Below are 26,044 nucleotides of genomic sequence, written 5' to 3'. Positions count from 1 at the left end.
GAAAGATTTGATAAGTTAATCAATCAGAAATCGATGACAAATTTATCCATTTCTGTACAGGTTGACTCAGTACAGTGTTTTGCATAGTCTCTAATCATTTACAATGTAACAGTTTATGTTATTTTGTTTGTTGCCACGTGATCAGGACAGAATCGATACAAGTAGATACATTTATAGGTTATAAGACATGATATATTTTTTACTCGAAACTCCGAACGCGTTCAAGGTTGCTTGTGTGTGTGGTATGATAAAATATACATGACATTTATAATGATGATTTCCTATAGCATGATTATCTAATGAGTAAGGTGAGAATCCTGTATTTATTATTGTAGACGTTTTGATTGATTTGATTCGTTTAGACTGGGAGGTACGCCCACTATATAACTCACTGCGTTCTAGTCCTGTCATGAGTCAATAATTCATGACTGCAATGCAATACTGCCCTCTGTGTTCATCATTGCGGATCCGTCTCGGTATTATATGCCAAGCTTACTTTGCTGTTGCTTTTTGGTCATCTACCACTCTAGCTATCCTTGATACGACAATCAATATTCTTTTCATTGGTCTATTCAACTTTAAACAATGTTTACAACTATCACAGCATTATCACAATTAACGAGACTTTATATTTGTAGACAACACCTTTTGCCTCGGATATGTCTTGTTGTAACCCTCAGTATTAGTGGCCGGTCATTTTCAATTGACAGCAACTGGCTTTGGGACTCCTTCGTTTTGAAGTTGTACAAGATAAAGTTTTTTTTTTCAAACTTTCTATCCAAATAGGGCTACACAATTAAGCAAAATAATGCAGATGGAAAGCAACATAAATACTCTTCTACTGATACTACATGTGACAATAAACGTGCAGAATCAAATATAACTATCTATGCAATGTATTCATATCAATTTAAGATAATTTATATTTTATAGATTCTTCATTCAGACATAGCCAATATCACGCAACTCCGAGTACTACTACTTTAATAAAACAATTGTTTTTGAAGATGACAAAATACCCCCCTTCCCACCCACCCGCCCCGTCAACGGCAGCATGACCGGTAAACATGTTACCATGTTTTACCTAGTACAGCTGTTTGTGTTAAAAGTTTCGGAGGCCTATTAAGTCCTACACCATTTTTCTATAGGTTAGGGGATTTTGTTTTTCACATGGGAGGAAAGAAACGACAGCCTGTATAAAACTAACGCTATAAGTCTTTCAGCAACAAACAGACAAACTGGCACTTTTATCTAATAAATCGTGGTTATCAATATTTAACTTCCGAGTGTACAGTTGAGTCGTTTATTATCTGGGGGGACCTTTTATACATGTTTTTTTAAAAAAAAAACCATCTCAACGATAGCTATTTATTATAAAGAGTCTGACACAAACGAATAAGCGAATAAAAAGTTTTGTCGGCATATCAATAGTTATCCCTTTGAAATATCTTTTTAATGCCTTTGTATTGAGACACCTGTACCTGTATGAATCCTTGGCTGCTAATTCAATTTAGGGTGAAAGGTCATTCAACTGCTTGGTGACAACGATAAAGATGTGCGATCTTGGCATGCGTTGCGTTTCTAGGGCCAAGAGACTGTAATGGCGAGCGATTTTATTCAGGACTGCTATCTCACGACCTTTGTACCTCGGTCATAGTCGTATCATGAGTTTAATCATTACTGGGGCCCTAGCGGTTGCAAGTGTGCAACTCATTCGGTTCGCACACACCGTCCAGTCAACAGGGAGTTCAGTCCGTCTGCCAGCATTAAACCAGCCCATTCCCGCTGTTCACACTCAAGAAGTCCACCTCTCATCTGACGACAGAATGGCACCAAATTACGAAGGAAAGTACAAATTGGCGAAAAGTGAGAAGTTCGATGAGTATATGAAGGCATTGGGTAAGACGTAAACAATATTATAATTTTTGAAATTGATCTTTATTATTGCTTATTATTCCAGATTCATAACTATACAGTAAATTCGTTTTATCGCAGTATTCTCACCAATTTACCTGCATAGCAATGGTTTGGATTAGCTGTGAGGGAAAAAATGAAAAAATAAATAAATAAAGAATGAATATATAAAAAATCGTGTCCAGACATCGTCGTAAACCAGACAGCTATTAAATCCGAGATTAGTTAAAATACTCAGGTTGCATCCTAATGTGCTTTACGCGTTGATCTGTAACTGTAACCACGTGTTCAATGATATATACGATGCGATCGTTCGACGGTGGAGATGATACATGCTGTTCATACATTCTGTCTCCCACCTCGCCCCAATCAAAATAGTTTTTAAAAATAAAAGTATTTAGAGATCTATACTATTTAGATAGTTCATTATTAAGGTGAAAACTTGCGCAGGTAAAGCAGTGTTCTCATCTAGTGTAGAGAGTACATACCAAACATTTGCCTTTGGGTGTTCTTATACAATTGTACGCTAGTATTTAATCAAATATAAGCGGGACTTTTGTCCAGGGGTATTTTCAAATTCGGTCGAATGGATTAGACAAATATTAGTAAAGTACGTAGACATTTTTCGTTTTTCGTTTATTTGTAAGGCAGACTTTACTCCCCTTTGGTGAATTTTCGTTGAATCTCAATGCTTTCCAATGTCATGTTCTTGTTGCGTAGAAACAGATAAACATCTGAGGGGAACAAAACTGGGCACATTATATCGATAACTTGTTTTTTGAAGAGTTGATTACAACGCTAGTATTTAATCAAATATATCCCTATATAGAAGTGGGAGTTTTGTCCCGGGGTATTTTCAAATTCGGCCGAATGGATTAAAAAAATATTAGCGAAGTTACATTAACAATTTGTGTTTATTTGTAAAGCAGTCTTCCTACCCCAATATTTATATAACATGATGTGTTAATTTTAGAACATGATCGAATGGTTCCATTGTTCTTTAGATGTTTGAGTCAGGATATGAAAAAATCTTGACATCTTGGTCTCAGATGTCTATGAGAGATTTAAATAATACAAAACGAAAAACATGTTTAGTCTACCAGCTCAGATGAATATAATGACTACTTTTTCTCATTGGATTTTATTATATTATCATAAAACTGTATGGGACCTTTGTTACTTGGATACTAGCTGCTGTTGAACTTCACGTATTGAGGTACATGTAATACAGTTATGACACCATAAGTGATATATATATTTTTTATGCTTTTTATTATGTTATTGAGATATGTTGAAAAAAAAACTATTTTGTGATAGATAGGGAAAGTTTGAAATACTTTGAATTAATCAGAAAGATAAAAGGAAAATCGTTTCTTTTTCTCGCAGAAATAGAGTTGTTGTGAACAATTAGAATGTCATTTTTATTCCTGTTGCAGTAAATGATAAAGGGCATTGCAGTCAGGACACATGCACAAAATAAAACTTCCTATGATTAATCTGAGGTATTTTCCTCAGCAAGTGTCACATTTCTTTACATGCATATCACCACATTCAGAAAATCATGCTGAGATCAATTATGAAAGATAATTGAAAATATTGTATTCTGTAGAATATGCCAATAGTGAAACATAATCTCTTTAAACCCCCATCACTCAATAAAATACTCATTTACAGAACAAGCAATCTCCTCTCAAATTGGTTGTCTTCACAGAGACAGACATAGACTTATTAAAACATATTGCAACCATTTTCACATGACCGTTGATGCATTTTTGATCAACCAAAGATTTCCTTGATCAAACATCTCATTTTGTCATGTAACAGTTCTGTTCCCAGTAACCGTGATACACTTTAAATTGTATAGTTGGGTAAATTTAACCAATTTTTAAACCAGACAGGTACTTAATATTAAGGATGGTATTGATTTTTTAAAATGAATTTTTATCAATGTATGTAACAGTGACGTCGTGCTTACTAATGTAAGCGAGAGTGATGTGGTGCTTACCAATATCAGTAACAGTGATGTGGTGCCTACTAATGTAAGCAACAGTGAGCTTACCAAAGTAGTAACACCTATGTTGAGTGCAAATAACAACGAAACTTTCAGTCTAACCCTCTGACCAATTTTAATTTTATATGGGAATGAGTTATAAATCTCTTATCTTGAACACAGGAGTGGGCCTTGCAACTCGCAAGATTGGTATCATGACATCCCCTACATTGACTGTAACACAGGATGGAGATCACTTTGTATGGAAGTCTGACTCTACTTTCAAAAGTCAAGTCGTAGACTTTAATATCGGCAAAGAATATGATTTCAAAACAATGGATGACAGAAATGTAAAGGTACATAAGTTTAAACCATCCAAAGGTTTACATACTTTTTATTGAATTTCCAAAATTTTTAGCAATTATCAGCCAGTTGGTACAGGGATCACATGATAGTTTGATCACATGACAGTCTGATCACATGATAGTGGAAATTATAAAAATTGTGGTACTGAATACAAATTGGAGTTTAACCCTTTCATTCCTAGAGACGACATTGGAATAAATAGAAACTTGATTGTAAGAACATTTTCTAAAATTTAAGAATATTACTTCATTGGGAAGTAATATTTCTTGAATTCTGGTCTAAAATAAAGTTGATCTTTTTCCAAAAATTACAGAGAAACAAGAATTTTTGTTCAAAATTTTGGCGGGAAAGTTTCTAGTCCTGAAAGGGTTAATATCATGGAAATTTTCCACTGCACGTGTTTATATGAAGTTGGCAGTAGTTACTTATTTACAGTATAACAAAATCTTTTGGTAATTTATCAGTTATCAGTGTAGTGTAGCTTTGGTTGAATTAAAAATAATCGCTAGGACTTCAAAGTTTAACTTTATATCACCAAACTGATAAATATTATATCAGAAGGAAACAATGACAGTTTGCTCAGTGTCGTCTAAGACCAAAGGTTCATACATTAAATGAAAGAGGTTTTATCATCAGCTGTCAAACTAGTACAGTATGAAGAATTTAATACACCAATTAATAACCTTTGCAGTATATTCATTATTTTCATTATCAGTGTGACATTTAGAAACTTTTATAACATTATGACACTTTTTTCTCATAAAAGTCAATAAATGGGCACAGTGTGTTCACAAATAACTATTCAACTATTAGTCAATGAATTAACATACAATGTGGTTTCTGCTGATAACACTTTTTTGATGGTTTGCAAAATCATAAAATATATTATCGAAGTAAAATTTACTGCCAAATATTTTTTCCCAGTTCTTTTTTCCTTCATTATTATTAATTTATTTTATATTTTTACTAAATAATGCTGTTAATCTTTAGAAATGGTGGTATAATTTATCACATGATTAAGGTGAACAAGATGATACTGATTATGTATAAAATAGTGATTAAAAATGACTTTTTACACCTGTTTGTCATTTGCCCTTGACTACCATCAGAGCTTAGACATACACATTTTTGCCCTGAACAAGACTCATATGAATGGTCAAAATGTTGGTACAATGAAGATTTTATATCACCAGCAGGATTTTTTGACTTCTAAAAGAATTATTAAATGTATATTTTCAGTGTCTTGTAACATGGGAAGGTGAAAAACTGAAAGAAGTACAGAAACCCCTACCAGGCCAAGACGGCAAAGAAACTACCCTAATGAGAGAACTTGATGCCGATGGTAATGTATTAATGGTAAGAGAAATGAATTAATCAAAATCGGTGAAGGTTTTGTGCATCTAGATACTCAGAAAAAGATAAACATTATCAGATATTATTCCCCAGCACAGGCTTAATTTGATACAAATAGGTAAAACATTTCAAACACTTCAGAACCAATAACATAGTTGCAAGCTGTCATAAATTTGATGTGAAACAACCAGGATATAAATTGATGTATTTTCTGTTCAGACATGTACAACTTGGCTTGCATATAGTACAAAGGACAGTAATGGATGGTATGCCAATTTCTGTGACCTACACTGAATTGTTAAATGGCTCTTCTGATGTACTACAAAATACTAATTGATCATGAACATTCAATTAAAATTATTTGAAATCTTGTGAAAATTAAAGTGACCCCAAGCTAGGTATGAACCCTGAATTAGTAGTATCCAAAGATTTATGGTTTCCATAGACTTTTTATTTAAAATCTACTTAATTTTCCAACTCACTTACGCATACATCATCATTAAGTGTACTTTTTAGCTGTCTCCATGAGTGAAAATAATTACATAAGTCTCAATTAACCTATTCCAGTAAAATCTTAAATGTTGATCGCATTACAAATCATCTTCTTACATCGTTCGCACAATTGTTTTTTTTGTAACATTTTAATATAAATTATGCATATTAAATTGTCATATAATTATTTATGTTATGCTTATAATATGAATATAATGTTTAAGTTCTAGCAATAGCTAATAGTGGTTTAGTATGTTTCAGTAGTCGAATACTACAAATACATATTTAATTTGCAGTGAAATTATCCCTTCCCAAAAAAATGTATGAACTCACCTATGTCCTTTTAGCCAAATCAGATAATTGATTTCACGATAAACAATTCAATAAATGACTGTGTACATTCATATGGCTAATCAAATTCTCCAATGGAAACCCACTTCTGATGAAAGATAATTGATCTTGCTAAAACACAAATCTAATAATGCGATTTAAACATGTTTCAACAGTGCTACAAATAGATTAATTATCTTTTTAATAAAGGCAATAAAATAATGATAAACTACACATTTCTGCAGTATACCAAGCATAAGAAAACCCCAGCTTTGAAAAGAGGTATCTACCTATCAAGACAAGTTTTTCATGAAAATAAGTCAAATTGATTCCAGTCATTTGATCTTACTCAGTTTATCTAACAGTGTAAAAAAATAAAATTGTAATTTTTGAGGGGTAGAAATATTGTAGAAAGGTGAGAATCTTAATGAGGAAGCCACTAAATGGGTTGATAAGCTAGTGTGATGTGTCATATTTTATTTGGCGGGAAAACAATCTGATATCAATCAAGTGTCCATTGATTATTATATTATTATTAACTATGATGAGATAATTGATTGACCCAGTAGATCTAGGTCATAACCTTTATAATGGATCAGGTCATGACCTATAACACATCAGGTGATGAGGTGTTATTTTGTGTAAAGAGACATCTAAACAAACAAGATAGTATGGACATTTAGATTGACAAGATAGCTAATGTTATCAGACTGGTCACTTTAACATTGTATCATTTCCTGACTGACGACCACAGCACCTGTGGATGCAATTTTTATTAGGGACATTAGGGGGAAATTTATTATCAAGATTCTGAAATTTAAGGAGATGCTAAATTTATCAATGGTCAGCCCATGTTTGTCCTCAATGTTGTACATGATGGTTAATTTGTAACAAGTAAATCAAGGACATATGCGGAAATAATCAATCAGAGATTGCTGTCTATAATCCTAATTTGTGTCAATAAGTCTCTTAATATGTATTGTAGGGTCTGTGATTGAATATAATCCAAGTCACTGGTATGCTTTATGTACAATTTTTCTACTATGCTGCCCCTGTACTTTATAGTTGACTTTTGCATTAAATGTTCTGCATCCACCTTCTTCATTACCTAAGGGTGCAGAATGTGTTAATAATACAGTCCTTAAAACTTAGTAAAATTATTTACATTTTGAGCTAATACTCTTTAACTAGATGGCGGTAAGATAATACCTGATGTACAAACAACACCTAACATATATATATATACAAAAAAATTGCAAAGGCCAAGCATTAAAGGTACTTGATCAGATTTTAAACAAATTGATGAACTTTGTTGATTAAGTCAGTCATTACTATAAGTTAGGTACAGTGCCTCTGAGAGAAATGGAAGACAAATTGGAACCCATTTACAAATTGCTTCATTGTTATTTTAGGAATATTTTTGTTGGATTACAAATGTTTATTAAAGCACTTTACATAGGACATACTGGCAAACTGTTTAATGAAATCACCTCATCTTTCTTATTGTCTCTTTCTTGCAGACCTTGACTATTGATGATATAGTATGTACCAGATACTACAAGAGATGTTAAGGAGCCTTGTTTGTCAGCCATGAGTTCAATTAAAATGCTGTCATTGTCACCCTAGTTTTGCAGATAATAGATAATTTTGCCTCCTAGAACTTTTAAAGTTAAGATACTCAGACTTTGCCATTGCTGTTGTTTTAAACATCTCAGTAATATACTTGGTATTGGATGCTACATGAAATACTGCCGACAACTCCAAAGTGATCTTTGTGTAACACCCATGATTCAAAGGTTTTTTTTATGTGATGAAATTAAATTTATGTAATACAGTTCTTTCAACAAAAATCGCCCACAATTTTGCTATGAAAATTTGGGATTGTTTTCACACTTCACAAATAAAGTGTTATGAAAATTGATGAGTCCATGTCAAAAAGTTAAACATGCCCAGAAGGAAGATGAATTGCATGTAGATAAATTCTTCATGTTATGGAGATATGCACCTGCTAGTATACATAGAGTAGTTATTGTCATAGAGTCAAATCTTATGATGTAACTTTAAAAATGTTCAACACTCATACATAGTAATAAAGTGTTGTAAAATAAACATGATCTGTGTCATTTTGTCTTGAGAAAAAGGATCTGTTGAATTTGTTTTGTTTTATTTTATTTTATTTTATTTTATTTTATGGGAACAGTTACATTTCTAAATGAACTCATCAAAATGGGATTGTCAGTGGCCAAGTGGTTAAATCAGTGCAGTCAGGATTCGAACCCACTGTGAGGTTGATTAAATTTTCCATGCTGTTAGTGAGAAGAGTGTAATTCAGTTTGACTATCAAACACTGTAGGTATTCCCTGGGCACTCTAGTTTCCAACTAACATTCATCCTAGTATTGAGATGGTTTGTAAATAAATGAATAAATAAAGTGACAACTTGAAGTAGGCCCTGGCAAGAATCTTCCCTGCTTAATGAAATGATCTAGTGAATATCTAGCTTAAAGCAAATTTCAAGGGTAACAGTAAATAATCAACTAGACAAACACTGCCACATCAGATATAATGACCCTTGCCCTGCATTGGGACTTTACCAGGATTACACTTCTCCCATCTATTAAACCGATCTATGAAATTTGAATTTGTCAAAAGTGGGTTCTTGGTTATTTAAACTATCCTATTTTCTCTGTATTTGGCAGCCGAGATACCATTCATTTACATGAAAGGGAGACGGCCATGCTAAATGAACGTCACCATCTTCATAAACTGATTAATTAATAACAGCATTCATCCTTGACCGAACCAAGATAACACTATCTAGAATGCTCTGTGAACTGGTCAGCTGCCATCACTTAGTAACTATATCACCTGGAACAAGTATTCCTTTTACCTGACTTGCTAACTCAACTATAAAATAATCAAATTTTCAGAACGTTATGAATGTATTATGCACTGTATCTATAAAGATATGCAAGTTGCTCGTTAATTAGTAAGTGTGCTGTCCATACTATAAATGGTTTCAATTGATATACCTCAGTTCTGTGATTTCTTTCATCTTCTTGTGAGTCAGAGTCATCAGTTTACATTCGATGCCAGAAATGGCCATTATAAACTGTGGAGGGCGCACTACAATGTGCGAATATAAACACATCGACAATGTTTTGGTGGTGGTGAAGTCTATCAAATAACTAAAATGAAATATGGCAAATTTGAATTAGATATCAGACGCACTTGCTTTATGAACAAAACAGTTGAAAGAGAGGGCGGAAACGTTTCGCATCTCTCGTGATGTCATTACTCGTTTCCGCAAGGATCATTCGAGTCAAGTTATAAATGAATGTACTGTACAGGTGAGATCAAACTTGGTGTCATTGTCGGAGTCAAATGGATTGACGATAAAAAGAACAGACTTCGAAACCCTGAAATCACTTGTGTGTAGAGTCTTAGACATTTACCAAAGACTTTTGACCAAAGTCTTTCCACTGTACTGTACACAATTGTTTAAGTCAAGATAGAAGTGAAACATTGTGCACAGGCGAAAGGTATTTTAGGCGGGAAATCGTGGTCAGACGTTCAAATCACAGGTGGTACCCTGAAACCAAACCCATTTCAAGACACTTAGCTGCTTTTCTTCGCTACTGGAGGACGGAGCCACTATACCGGCGGGAAAAGTTTGGCGGTCACAGCCCATGAGATATCACAATTAATCACATGTATGTGTTCCCAGGGTTTGACTGTCTGGTCATCATCCTTAACAAGGTTACAATATCGATATCACATTGTAAATCTATATCTACAACTAGGTCATCAATCTTAGACAGTCTGCCAGATCACCTAAAGTCTCAGATGTTGTATATCTGCCATACAGGTTGATAATAATGATTGACAAAGTAACGCTCGTTTATCGCAACTCTTCAAAGTGTTAGGACATTATCTACAACATCGGTCATGCCACGCTTTGGTACCGGGTATCGAAATCCCGGGCAACTTCAAACAAATCGATCTATTCGGCCAACTCAGACTACTCGACCTTTCACCATTTTCCACAGTCAGTTTTCAGGGTATCCTGTTATTCGTAAGTTGGGGAGATTAACTTCAGAGCTATGACATGGATTCTACTAAACTCATTTGACAATTTTTAATCAAGATTTTCACAGGGCGTAACACTCCTATAGATGCCGCGTAATCGTCAGAAAGCAAGTGTACAGTAACACTATAGCAAGTCTCTTCTAATATCCATTTCTTCGGTTGTGTTCCAAAATAATGTATGTAAATTTGAAAAGTATTCTTCCAACTTGAATTCCGCGGTCCCCGTATTAATTTTATATACAGTATCGTTGCGATTTACACCTGTGGTTTACTTAGAGACCACGTTGACATCCAGACTACGTACATACTGATGATACAGCAGTAACAGTGTTGGTATCTAGCATGTAAAGCAACAACCTCAGATGGTCGGCACTTGATCATAAATGTATGTGTTTACATACATGTGGACATTCTGTCTTTTTAAAGAGCATGGGGGTGTGTAGTCAGTGCGATCAACTGACAAGGAACATATTCTCACCTTAAATATGAATCGACGTGATAGCTGTTATAATACCCAATGTAAGTATGATTTGGTAGATATGTCTTTGCAGATTGTCAACGTGTCAACACAGCTTAGACAGTTTTATCATTGATTGTGTCAGTACATGTTTGTCATGTCACAGAAGCCAAGGTTACAACGACTTTTGTCTGAACCTTAAGCTTTGCAATATCTTTTTCCATTTTAGGGTTATCAGCGGTTAATACACAGACAACTGGTCGCGTGAGGTAGAACGAAGTCCAAAGATAAGTTATTCTCTGTTCTCGAGGTAACAGAGTCTGATGACTTGCTGTGACTCTAGATCTACATGTTACATAAGTGTTATAATAATAATTGTGAAGTGTTACAGACTTCAAAAGATCGGGTTGACAATCTTTCTTAGCACACTACTTCAATTAGGTGAAGTCATTATAAATGTTAATATTTTTCTCACGGCCTGAAAATATAATTAAAAGGAGCACATGCCAGATCTGACCATTTTGGTGGATGAATTTTACTTCATTTTAAAAGGTTTGCTTATTTAACGTTACTAATATTGAAACCTATTGAAAGGTTTAATCATCCATATTACCAGTAACAGAGAGATACTCACTTTAAGGTATAAAATTCTAGTATACAATACTAGATGAGTTTGCTATAAGTATTTGTACGGGGAAAGCCTGAAAAGTGGTTAATACCATAAGGGTCTAACCATAAAAATGTTATTTTGAGAAAAAAGGACAAAAACGTATTTTCGACACTAGGCACTTAGGCCTAATAAAAAATTGGTTGGTTATAATTACCCAACCCCAACAATGTTTTTCACGCCAACCCAAAAACTCTTTTTTACGTATTCGAGAATGAAAAAATAATAAAATCGCGACAATTCTGAAATCTCGCAAGAAATAGTGGATGGGGAAACTGACATCAACTTAAAAAGACAATATAAAGCTGTCCTTCCAATCTGTAATGGCTGAACATCTGATGGGAAGAACCCAGAGACCATTTGGAAAACAACGGAAAACATACCTACCCGAACTAGACACTCACATATGAATATATATGTATATATATATATATATATATATATATATATATATATATATATATATATATATATATATATATATATATATATAACAAATCTTCTTAACCCACCTATTCTAAAATTGAGCGTAATCGGAACCACACAATTTTGTTTGTTAGGCCTTATGACCTGAAGTCAAATTGAAAGCTGTCTTCACCTGGAACAATTTTTGGTGAGGTTGAATAAATAGCAACTATCTGAAAATGCCATAATGACATAAGCCTTGAACTTTAATTTACGTTTTTTACTTAGTTGTTTTTCAGAATAAAGGTTGGCATTTTCTGAGATAAAAACTATCACACATTAACAAGACTTGTTCAAAGTGAAAACCTTATGGCAATTTGGACTATGTAACTTAGAATGTCACCAGTTCCCCTGTACTTTAGCTTGTCTATGTCGTTGGATCGAGACTACAATGTGTTCGCGGATAGTGAAATTGAGCACTGGGTAAGTGAGCGTAGTGATCATAGTTACTGATTCAGCGACGTAGACAAGCTATCTGTACGATTACTACACATCAATATAGAATCATTAACACTTCACCATGCCATGTTCACAATCAATCAATCAACATCGATATAATGGGTTTGTTTTACATAGGTACCAATCTCAAATTGTTTACGTTTAAATTGGCTTAGATAAAAGTCGTGTTTGTTGACGGGAAACCAATAAGCATGTCTACGCAGAATATGAGGTTCTTTGTAACCAAGTTTGGTGATTTTACCAGTTACAACTGTAACAGTTCATTAGAACGGGTTTTGATAGCAACAATTCTCCTAAGACAATCAAATGTTTGTTTTTCATTTTGACGACTATATGTACGCTCTCAGACTGATACAAGATATACAGTGTGATAGACTTATCATCGTACTCAACATTACAAAGGTTAAACCCATAAGAGTCATGAGAGTTGACCACGTGTACGCTGATTTTACCATGGTTTCTTTTATCGGTCAGTGTTCACATGATGAATCACTCTAGATTGTTATACCGAAGCAGGAGGATCCGTGATTTGAGTTAGATGCTAAACTGTAATCCTGAATAAATATTTTACAACAAAGGTATCAAAATTTGATGAAACAACGCTAAGTCATTATTGATTTCAAGTTACAGTGTAGCTTAGTAACTTAGCTCTGGAAATATGGGCATAGGGAACTCCGAGAGACATGTCGGAGTTCTCGGAGCGTATATATTTTCAGAGCTAAGCTGAGATCAGAGAGGAATGCGCCCTCTCTAGTACAAAGTCACAGCTAACCTTTATCCGTGTTCGAAACCGCACAAAAGTCAAATTGGGCTATGAAACAGGCAATTCCTTTTTACCTACGGATGTGATCTTCTAAATATCGCTGACTATTCGACATAAAATGGAGTGTCTTCCCATGAACCGATTTCCATTCAAATTTCATGTGCAGTTAATCTATAGTAAAATAAACCGTATACAATTTTCCCTGGAAAGAAACTTAACGTTTGGTATGTAACAAACATTTCTCAAGAAGCTCACAAACAGTCACAAATCTCTTATTTCCCCCTCTAGTTATCATAATGTTATGTGACCATCTTGAGACGACGATTTCTTTCTTGGTTAGTATTCGCAAATATTTAATCTGGAGGTTCTTTTGTAATTCATACATTTTAGTTTTGAGGTGCCTATCTAAAGATTATACAAGTTGTTATCTTTATGGTTATGCCAACATTTTTGTGTTTAAAACTGCACATGTATTTCCACAATATACCTCTTCCCATCCACACCGTTCTGAAGAACACGCTCAACTTAGCCTGTTAAAATTTTTCCTGAAGTGAGAACGAACTGAAAGACCACCACGATCGGTACAAAACGTTGATTGGGTAAATAGTATCTGTGGTAAGCCTGTGGCTATCATCAAAACGTTGTGAGGAAAAACAAAAGAAAATGTAAAAGAGTGTCTTCTACCAAGCAAAGTTGAACACCAGCTCTTCAGAGAAAGATAACTCGTCATATTTGTGGAAATTTACAGTACATCAGAAGTGGGTTCAGAGTTTTCACTCATTAACATGAGAGAAATACTAGATGGTTAGAGAGGAGAGACGGAGATCAGATGGTGTTGAGAAGGTGATATACAGAGATCCATGGAAAGAAACTTGAAGACAAATAGCCTGGAACCCATGATTTGCTACCCATGACCAAGACATACCACACATTGTAAAATAAAATATGCTATAAGCAGAGCATGGATTTTGGGTTTGAGGACACGGTACTGTCTATTTAAGGTCTACACAATACGGGGAATTAAAACGTGAAATTTATATTGGGACAAATGAGACAGTGGGAAGAGTATTGGTGACAATGACTGAAGTAGAGGAGGAAAAGAAAGCTTGCGATGTCAACATGAATATCGGCAGTCACTGTGGTGGCGGTTGCTGCTGGTGGGGAAGTTATTGTTGTTGTTGTTGTTGTTGTTGTTGTTGTTGTTGTTGTTGTTGTTGTTTTGTTGTCGTCGTCGTCGTTGTTGTCGTCGTCGTCGGGGGTCGTGGTGTATCCTTTAGGGAGCTCCAGTGAAACCATTTTTGCGTAGGCTCTTTTCTGTGTGTTGTTATTCAGTTTTTAGCAATTGTTTATCTCTCATCACAATGTTTGTCCTCGAAAGAGCGTCAAAATATTGGTGCAAACGTTATAGTAATGCAGTCGTTAAAAGTAGTAATCACTAAAATGTTGGATCGCTTAATCTTTCAAATTTAAGAAACTTTAAACCCGTTTTTTAGCTATCATTCCAAAAACACTTTCAGAAGAAACTCTTCCTGGGACATATTTTAATTTTAGCCAAGAAACGGGATCGGTAAAATCTGAAAAACACTGCATATACCAGTTCAACGGGTAATGTTCAATTTTGATTTAGCAGTATGAAATTTTAATAACTAAAGTTTCCTGACACCAGGAATACATTATAGTACGAATTTTCGTATTTATGCTACTCTTGCTGTGTAACATGAAATGTCATATTATATCTGCACTTTTCAATTGTTTAGTAATATAATTCCATAATACAGCAACTACCAATAATGTCCCCAACTATCTGCTACAGGGTTGTTACAAATATACAAACAGTTTTATGTGACATGGTGTGTATTTTTCGTCGTTTCTTTTAGACCTCGATTTGATAAAATTTGGAGAGTGCATCGCTCTGTCTGTATATTGTTATGTCTGCTCTAAATCTATCGAATGATATGAAAATTATAACTGAAGTAGGAATAACCGTCGTCTAATTCCTATACAGTATAGTTACTATTTACACTGAGACGACGTTGGCATTCAGATTAAAATAACCGACACTTCGTGAGAGGGTGAATAATTCAACGGTGTATTGTTTCTTTACTGATTTTGATCTAACCAATTATTTCACACAATTAAACTTGGTAGTGTAAAGTTGCGCCTTAGCCCAACAGTTATATATAGTAGGCGTCGACCATAGTAGTCGGTTGTGGTGAAGACTCATTCTGAAGTGCAAAGTCGACTTTGACTGGTCGAAAATACAACAGCTTGCTTTGAATGTATGAAAGTGTGAAAGACGCTAATTAATGCATAAAATACAAAAATACAACTTTCGATGATTATTACAAGACATTGAGAGAAAAACTAAGCAAACCCAGGAAACCTTTTTTAGTTTATGTACTCAAGTTTCATTTACAGTTGAAAAAATGACTCTGTTTGACTGTTTGTTAAAGTTAGATAATTTTAAGTGAAAATCGACAAAAAACGCCGTTTTTGGGTAAAATCAGTAATATGCTTGAAAGTGTACAAAATCACCACAGAAACCACAACTTCAAATACAGACTCAACATAATACATGAAACACATAGTGTATTTAGCTTGTCTTTATTGTGAAATATTATGAAGGAAAAGTGAGCCAACGAACCTGCAGTTCATCCTTAAGTGGCATTAGTTGAGTTTAATGTGTAATACTCGATCTATGCCTTCAATGGCATTAAATAATTTTCTGACGTTGTTAGTGTAGTTGATGCTGTAGTAGGGATTTTTCGACATTTTAGTTTCCGTATTCTAAATCATATAATCTATTCATTTATGTATTGTAGCAGAAAACCAGACTGAGTTCTGCCAAGAGCACATGATGGTTAAGTATGGTTTGTCAAGTAACTATTGATATTCACCAAAACACAATAAACGTAATAAACTCGACACATGTCTCTTTCATCCAAAAAGAGACACCCCAAAAATGTCTACTTTAATAGTTTATGCAACTTTAACTTCTTCCAGTGTGATTTACCAACAAATAGATCTTTTGGTTCCAATACTAACGTTATATGCTTGGTGAAACTTACACAGAAAGATGCTATTGGAATAAAAATTTCATTTAAATAAATAATGCATAAAATGTGTGCCAAACACTTACTTTAAAGACATTCTGTGTCCTGACAATTCACATTACGGGTAAGAAGCTGACTATTTGACTTGAAATATATTTTATATTGCAGGAATATTCATAAGTTAAGTTTAGACAAAGATATGAATAGTTCGTCCACTAATTATGGCCATCCTTACCACTGAGCTTTAACTTATACAAAAATAATGTACATATATATGTAAAACAAAACAAAACCGTGGTCATTCCAAAGAAACTAATTAATGTATGTATGATATTTCAAGATACGTGAACGTGGCGAAACGTCTACTTATTTTTTATCATATGTTTGACATTTTTGTTGTAACTGTTTTTGCTAGAATCTAAAGAAAACTCTTTCTATAATCTTATACCCATACACTACCACCCTCGCATACTTTTCTAGTTTCGTGTTGTCGTAAAAGAGTACACTGTTTACAACGTTGATAAATTGTACCAGTGTGTGTGTGTGTGTGTGTGTGTGTCTGTGTCTGTCTGTGTGTGTATGTATGTATGTATGTATGTGTGTGTGTGTGTGTGTGTGTGTGTGTGTGTGTGTGTCTGTCTGTCTGTCTGTCTGTCTGTCTGTCTGTCTGTCTGTCTGTATGTATGTATGTATGTATGTATGTATGTATGTATGTATGTATGTATGTATGTATGTATGTATGTGTGGGTACTTTTATCTATGAAGTAGCCATGGCCTTAGCACTTATTTTTTGTGAACACAGGTTGTGATAAGAGATGTATATAATTACAGACAAGAAAAAAGTTCTCTGTGATATCACCTACAGTAACGGATGAGACAATTTGAAGTGTACGTACCTATGCTCTGAAATTGGAGGTAATAAATACATATATTAGACAAGACAACATACTTACTATTTCTATCATTCGTTCACTTCTAAGATGTAACCATACCGTACTGATCTAATATGGCATCCCCAAAACAATAGAGCACATGACATTTATAACATCGAATTATACCCTATCATCAACATTTGTCTAAGATTCAAATCAAACTGTGTAAAAGCCTTTCCATAATAAGTTAGATTAGATCTATACTGTTATCTTTCGGATGGTTTTAACAAAAAGAAATTAATCATAACAATTCTATCGTCGGCGGCGTTCACAGCTAATAAAGTTAGCTATGCCAAGCATGATAACACCGAGCCATGGCTAACAAACACATACATTTATGCAGTGCGTACTTTGAAATTACGACCGATGCTTATATCATTAATGTTTCATATTCACATGTATACCAATTTTGGTTCTGTGACGCTGTTATACATAAAACTCCTGACTTGTGATACGATCTGGTTTTGGTTTTTCAATTTCAACAATTTGTCGACCGCCATTAGTAGTATAGAATTAATAGTGTGGTGTGGTGTGGTGTGGTGTAGTGTGTGATTTTTTTTGTTTGAAAAATTGAAGTTTTGATTCTTTGCAGAAAGAAATGCCTTTTCTTTCAGAAAACGTCAGTAGTCATGGTGATTCCGATCAGAAACGTATAAATCGTTCGGTTTTTAAAGTGTACTAGTCCACGTCAAAAGAGTGAAGACTTGAGATTTTCCTCATATGAGATAGTACGATATATTAAGAAAAGAAAATGTGTCCAACTCGAACACTGGCAAACATTTCCAATCAAACTGACGACATTTACGCCGAATGTGAAACCGAAAGGATCCCGCAACACCAAAATCACTTCTGAGCGCGATTAAGTCAAAAATTTGTTTTGCAAGTTGGCAAATATACAACACTTCGGGGAGTAACGGTTTAACCGCAATAAGTCTATGTGAAAGGAACAAAGGACACAACAGGGTCGAACAACTAGATTATTGAAGAAAAGGTCGAAGGCTGACGACAAGAAAGGAACCAATTGAATAAAAAGGTCAGCATTTTTTAGAAAGTTTATCTTCTTACACTTGGAATTATGTCAAGATAAAGAAAAAGTAGAGATGAGTGTCTTGTTTTGAGTATCCGGTAAAATGCACTGATACGGAACTAACTTCAAAGAGGTTAAATAATAATACATTTCTTAAGCGACTCTCCTACCATGATCTTGTAAATGTAGAGGAGAGTGGGTCGCTCCTGGAAACACATATCATTTTCAACGCCAGTGTTTTTGCTGGTGTGTTTGCTGAGGCCACAATGACATATCTCAGTGAATGCCAATCAGTTAGATTGAGTTTGCTGTGATGCGTTGTCAAACACAAAAAGTCAAAAGCAAGCCGACCTTCTTTCATCTGTGTTGACTCCAAACAGAAAGGAATTTCTAAGAAGGCTCAAGAAAGTGACAACTTTTTAAGGCACGTTGCAACCCCCGGGGTCCCCCTTTTCTTCAGTATTTGCTATATTGCCACCCAACATGAAATTGAAAGTGTGCCTCCGAAAGCTGTTTTCTTATGAAAGTGACAAACATAAGGGAATACAAAATGCAGGTGCGAAAATGACTTAGCGGTAGTAACCGGATGCTTTGCCCCGGGGAAAATGATCAAAAAGAGGGGCTTAGAACTAAGATCTAGCTTCTAGCTGGCTGTTAGCTGTTACGTCACATAATGCGTATGTTACGGACGTTTCTTGCATTTTGAAAGAATAGAGTAGCTGGAGATTTTACCCAATAATTTATCACAGCACCTCCATCCTTCTCCCATTTAGAAGTGGCATAAAGGTATAGCTGTTCGCAGTGAGCAACATTCTACAAATTTACAAACAAACAAACAAACACACAAACAAACAAACAAATAAGAAAATGAAAATGAAATAATACTAAAGAAATAGCATTTGCTCTATTTGTGTACTTGAAAAATCCAACCATGAAACAATTTTGATGCAAAACAAAAGGTTTGGAATGGACGACAAGCTTGTTCCATATCGTTTACATCGCTTGCTACATTCAATTTGATAAAACTCGAATATATATTAACATCAAATGTATCTCCAAGTTGCATTCCCGCAAACCAGAGCTGTTATTTCTTCCGCTACACTTCGAAATAACGAGTCTGTTCTTACAGCACGTTTCGACGGTGCCGTAAAAGAGGCCGTGGTTTACGACGATGCAAATTTGTCGTTTGTCTTCAAAGGTCTTCTGATATCCACGTTCTATCTGTTCTGTTCGGTCAGTTTGTTTATGCCTGTATATGTATAAGGCTGTTAGACTCCAGACACATACAGGTAAACCATGGACTACCACCTATTTACACCATAACTGAACATCGTTCAAAATATTATTGTTTCAGTATCCATATATCAGGCTCCCCTTTCTAAAGTTGGTACACATTTTAACAGTTGTTAGATACATTTCTATTTATCCTTCATTCTTTTGAAGTTATCATGAAAAGAACCGACACTTACACCCTCACTAGATTATCGTGGACACAAATATTATGTTATCGGTACTCTGGTATCACCTTTCCGTGTCTGAAGTTGGTATATTATTCCACACACATTCTTTCACGTTTTCCTGTTGTTGTTGTTTTTATGGGTTTTTGAATCTTTTGTTTACTTATCTGTATTTTTTTCTTCACGCATGTAAGTTATCGTAAAAAGGACGAAGATTTACACTCACACTTTTTTTTTTATAATCACACAATGGGAAAAGTTAATACATTCAAGATGATGAACGTCGGTGATAAGACACCAACTAGTACAAACAAACAAACATGCGACTGAAGAGGCATGAAATATCATTACCATATGCCTTTCGAGGCTTACCATTTTTTGTCACGTTGACATTTCATGATTTCGTTGTTTGACATTTATAATTATAGTATATCAACTTATTTCTCTCTAACTTTCTAAACAAAAGTACTTACAGTTGAAGAAAACATTAATGTTTTCACCAAAACTTTGGAATTCCAAATTTTAGCTTATAGTGGGTTCAGGTTATTCACCAAAGTTGACACTGACGAAAAAAACGCATTTCAAGTCGACTACTTTGAGGACGGTCGGTATTGAATTGTCATCCAAGCCCTTGTAGCTGTAACATAGAGTGTTTTTATTTCATATCAATATTTATCTTCTTACTTTCAATTTCTTTATGTTGAATTGCTGTACGTGGTGATGTATTTATAGTCTCTCACTATCTACCAATATCCAATACATCTATGTTTTGCTGACATGATAGGCGAGTTTTGGTAAACAGTTTGTATCTCTTTAACGAAAATATTCAAACGAGCATCAGGCCAGTATGCACAGTAGAAAGTGTAAAGACGGACATCAAGTCAGTATACACTGTTGAAAGTGTGCAAACGGACATCACGCCCGTATACAATTGAAAGTGTACAAACGGACACCAAGTCAGTATACACTTTTGAAATTGTACAGACGGACATCAAACCAGTATACAGTTGAAAGTGTACAGACGGACATCAAGTCAGTATATACAGTTGAAAGTGTACAAACGGACATCAAGCCAGTATGCAGAGTTGAAAGTGTACAAACGGACATCAAGTCAGTACTGTTGAAATTGTACAGACGGACATCAAGCCAGTATATAGAGTATCATCATAAGTCAGATTATCAAAATGGTTCAACCATTTCATTTTGTATGTTTTTTGTCAACGGATATTAATCGGAACTTAACGGAAAACCGCGAAAAGCTACAGCTTCTGAAAGGGCTATAATCATAACGCTTCCTTCAATTCAGCGTACTCCAAAGTACACTCGCACAATTACTGTTGAATGTTAGATCGACTTAACGAATAATAAGCCTTCATACTTTTGACAGTCTAGTCTGGGTATCCGATTATATTTCACGGCTAAAACAGAAATCTTTTCACTGTTCGCCTGTTGGTTACTCACATCTGTTTAGGATTTCAGCTGAAATGAGCTTATGGTACTATAAGTAAGTATTGATTGTATGCAATAGGATACAATCATAGGTCTATGATACAACGAATATCACATTCAATAGGATGAACCATAAACGTTGGACAAAGACGCCGCTCTTTAATATAATAAGACTTGGACCAAGACTTGAAATCAGACTCAGAACAGCACATCACTTTTTTTCTTTTTACCCGAAAATTTGAAACGAACCTTTCATCTGGTTTGATGAAATCGTTTTCTGATTCAAAGTATTTATTGGGATTGTATAAAGAAATACGTGACTCCAAACAAATCCATAAATATGATATCCTAAAATTATATTCATTTCCTCATGTGCACATAATGTGTAGATTGGTATCAATATGTATTGCGATCTAGATTGTTAGTTAAATTGTAGTTACAACAAAATATCAGATCCTCGAATGTACGGTCAAAATTGAGTGATAATTACCAAGCGTCACGTATTTTGGTACATTTTCAACCATGACAATTGTTTTAATGACATCTCCGTAATAGTTTATAACAAAACCGAGATTTCAAATTACTAATGTGAAGTATAAAATATTGTGTTTAAGGAAGCACCTGTTTTGAACGTTTTTGGTAAACATGTACACTTGGCATTCCGATATGGGGTGTCACTACCCCCCAGGTCCTAGTACGATTACAACTTGTGACAGATCACATTAAAACATATGAACAAAATTGTATACTTTCTTTGGATAGCATGCCACATATACTTGGTTTATGGGGCAAAATAATTAGTAAACTTGGAGATAATTATTTGTATCGGACGAAAAAGTGCATGATGACAATGGATTGTCCAATTTGCTTACAAGTTGACTCTACAGAACACAGATTTTTACACGGTAAATTTGCTTTGAATTGTCGGAGTTTTATTGGCAAATTTTATTTGTAAACTTTGTCAAGATGATGTTGCGGAATTTCTTAACAGAATATTATTGTTGTAGAACCTTTAGAAAGAATTACAAACAACAAAGATTGTATGACTGCCCCAGCTTTGAATTCTACTGGTAAGTGGAGTATCCACAAATATTCCTATAGCATTTGTCATTAGAATGAATTTGCATTTAAGGCTTGATATTGAAAGAAGCAAGACGTTTTAAAAAGTTTTGAGAAACTGATGAGACTGATGTAACCTCTTTTTTCTTATTTTTTTGATAATAGAAGATAAAAAACTTTTAAGACCATGTGACCCATCTGATGATTTCCGATTACCCCGAATCAACAGGTGGTTGTCACGGCAGATTTCACCCTTCATAAAATCGACATGTAGTGTCTGGTGAACTAAGTTATTTGTTACAATGTATCGATTGTCTTCAAACAGTAGCAAAGCATAAGTTGAAATAGTCATAAAGTCATTACGTGTGTACATATCACTCCCCAGTCATTAGATAATATTGTTTTAACTTGTTAGGGGAGGAACATTCTGAACAGGTTGTATAGGCCAATGGTCTAATATATAGAGCTAACTAATAGGGGGTTATCGTCACACAGAGGTACCGCCGCCAATTAGGACGGACATGGTCATTAATGAAATAACTCACATTTTCCAGCTTTCTTAGTTTCAATTGCCCTTTTCTGACCCGTTGTTGCTCAAAGCATTCTATAAGATGATTGAACTTTGCCGCCATTATTGTTTCATTCTATTGGCTTTGTGGGACCCTCGCGCAACTGTTCTTCAGAGTCAATATTTTTATCGAGTTCCTCAAGTTGGGTGTTGAAACTTACACAAACACGTGTCAATGCGTTCATATCAACGAGTTAGTGAGTGGAAGTCTGAAGGGCTGATTGACACACACAAAAAGAGTAGAACCCGCGAGAAACAAATCATCCAATTTAGTTTACAATTTTTAATTGGAGATCTCGTTATCACCCTAATGGTAAAGCACCGCTTTGAACAATTAAAAGCTAATGTTTTATTCATATACAATAATGTGGCAACTGGATAATCCATACACTCTATTAAAGACTCCAATGACACCATTTACTAAACTACTCAACCAGCCCATTGAACAGCACTTGGCGGTGAATCCATGAAAATTAACAACGTGCTTTTGCTACATTGACAAAAGAAGACTGTTTGAATAAAACCCACTTCAATTGCTCCATGTGTTCTTTTCTTTTCTCTGAATGTTCATTAAAACAATATTACAGACCTATCTAATTTGTTGACACAAACAGTTTGCAGGGTTAGCAGCTAGTGGATTTATCTAACTGGCAAAATATGACAAATCCAATTTATTTTTCCCACTTTCATTCATGCATACAAGAAAGTCATATGTTTCAAGCTAAACTTTCAAGTGACTAATGTTAGCTAAGCCGTCTTTACGTTTGCCGCATTTGCCTATTTCTTGGAAACTTACATCGCGATTTGACCCAAGTTTGGGTTCCAAAAATGAAATTTTGTTTTGCCTTTGAACGTTTGGCATTCTCTGTCGCGAATACACGTGGTAAGTTAGTCGTGTTTACTTGATGTTTGTATTTGAATAAAAGACTGAGAAAATGTGGAATTGTTGGAAAATTACAAACATGTGCATAATTAAACTAATTATGACACTTACTTTAATTGGTTTACAAAACATCAACAAGACTCCATGATGACAAATACTGTTTCGTACCCTTGAACAACTCAGTACATGGAAGGAACGCTGCGATAGTAATACCAGCTCAAACGTTAAAACTTGGAAGTACTGATGTTTAAAAAAGAAGATTGTAATCACCTGGGTGGGGTTTGAGGGTGAAAGCGAAGTGGTTTGATATTCATAGGACGTCTTTTATTTGATCGAGCTATCAGTTTAACATAGGCTAATGACTAAGACGAATCTTTCCACACCTCCACACTCTTGTAACTCAATCACTTAGCTATGCATCTAAATGTCAATAGATGTCAAAAGGGGCTCAGTGGGTGGCGTTGATCAAACAGCCCTCCGGCCCATCACTGGGGCTTTTTACAAACTATTCATTCCCTCATGCATATTCACGTATTTTAATAAAAAATACTGGTAACAACGAAGGAGCTTACTCAGTCGACACTTGTCTGCAAATCTCGTTACTTGTATCCATTTACATGAACCGAACAGCTATTTCTTGTGAGCCAGGGGAAAGGGTGAACATTCGCGCGGTTACCGACTCCTGTTGACTCCCGGACGTTCCCACATCGGTGACAAGCTCATCCCCCGAGAATTGAACTGAAGATCGTATTACTATACCTGTAAACGTGTAACATGACTATGGAGTCAGCCTTACATGAACAACTTTCACATCAGAACAACCCACATTTACACAACTCAATGATGATGGATAATCGTATGGACGGAAACCAGTACATGAAAGTACACCATCCTGAACTGGGACAGGCAAGTTTGACTGATTTGAACTCAAACACTGACAAGTCGTCATGTACAGACGACGAAGATCTTGATATGAGTAGATCGCAGTCTGGGCTAACGAAGGAGAAGAGACGATTTGCGGATGTCAAACCACCGTATTCGTACATCGCACTGATTACCATGGCATTGGAGAGCTCAAAAGACGGTATGTTAACTCTCAACGAAGTCTATCAATTTATAATGAACAAATTTCCGTATTTTAGGGAAAACCAACAAAGGTGGCAAAACTCTATACGACATAATCTCTCTCTAAATGACTGTTTCGTCAAAATACCCCGTGCACCCGGGCGACCAGGAAAGGGAAATTACTGGGCACTTCATCCAGCAGCCGGGGATATGTTTGCAAACGGTAGTTTCCTACGACGAGCAAAGCGATTCAAATTAAGCAGGAAAAAGTGCGAACCCGCTCAAATACAACACGTCAACTCATACGGACATTTCAGTCTTTTTGGACATGGGATCAACCCTGCATGCAAGTATCCGAGTCTGAACGGCATGCCCACTTTACAACACTATCCTCAAACTTTACCTCAAAGATCACCGATTGACAACCACGTGGATGCTGCTTGGAATCAATCCGTGTCGTCTTACAATGCATCCTGTTTCACCCCAACCCAACTCTACCCGTCGTCCCAGATGAATTCCAGTTCATACTTGATGGGACAGGTTCCTAGTATGCAGACACCCCCACCGACGCCACTATCGGGCTACTCTACGACCATGCAACAACCCTACACCAGTATGTCAAGTAGCCAGTACCACCATCAGATGAACAATCGACTAACGCATGCAAGCCTTCAAGTTTAACATACTCTTTTAAAGTGTTTGAACTAAAGACTATTTAAAAGACTGGTATATTTATATCACACCTATATGTATATCTCCTTCTGTTTTTTGAGAAGATCAATGTAACTACCATATTTGTTCTGTGAATATTTCTGCGTCGTCGACACAGCGTTCAACCCACTTTGACAACGAACTGACCGAACGGTATATTCACGCCGTCCCACTCAATAGTCAATCGAATTTTGGTTTTAAAAGATATAACAAACATAAATGACAACTTTACAGAGGAACGTGCACATTTTACTCGTTAAAATACATTTTAATTTACGAACACTTCTCTGAAGAAATTAAGGTTTTAAGCCATTTGAGATGTCCATCAAAGCTAAGACATAAGTAATCATGGATATTTTCATACTCAGACCGTTCAGACCATATTTAGCTTTTCGAAGATTTGTAGAGACATTTTATTGTAGTAAATATAAGATTTATCGCGTTTTATGTGAAACTGCATCATGATATCTGCTCCGAGTATTCGACAAATGCATTG

The 26,044-nt window shown here is 35.2% G+C and overlaps 2 protein-coding genes across 2 annotated transcripts; both read left to right on the top strand.

Moving 5' to 3' along the window:
* Positions 1 to 1,545: 1,545 nt before the first annotated feature.
* On the top strand, positions 1,546 to 8,519 carry LOC144443715 (fatty acid-binding protein, brain-like). Its single transcript, XM_078133255.1, has 4 exons — positions 1,546 to 1,899; positions 4,088 to 4,260; positions 5,510 to 5,626; positions 7,966 to 8,519. The coding sequence occupies exons 1-4, from the start codon at positions 1,665 to 1,667 to the stop codon at positions 8,014 to 8,016; spliced, it is 576 nt and encodes a 191-aa protein (XP_077989381.1). The 5' UTR covers positions 1,546 to 1,664; the 3' UTR covers positions 8,017 to 8,519.
* A 16,027-nt stretch (positions 8,520 to 24,546) lies between these two features.
* LOC144443190 (forkhead box protein D5-B-like) lies at positions 24,547 to 25,518 on the top strand. The gene has a single exon (XM_078132576.1). The coding sequence runs from the start codon at positions 24,547 to 24,549 to the stop codon at positions 25,516 to 25,518; it is 972 nt and encodes a 323-aa protein (XP_077988702.1).
* The last annotated feature ends 526 nt before the right edge of the window (positions 25,519 to 26,044 follow it).

The sequence above is a fragment of the Glandiceps talaboti genome, chromosome 12 (assembly GCF_964340395.1).
Source record: "Glandiceps talaboti chromosome 12, keGlaTala1.1, whole genome shotgun sequence".
Lineage (NCBI taxonomy): Eukaryota > Metazoa > Hemichordata > Enteropneusta > Spengelidae > Glandiceps > Glandiceps talaboti.
The sequence above is the reverse complement of the archived record's forward strand: the minus strand, read 5'-3'. Positions and strand labels throughout refer to the sequence as shown.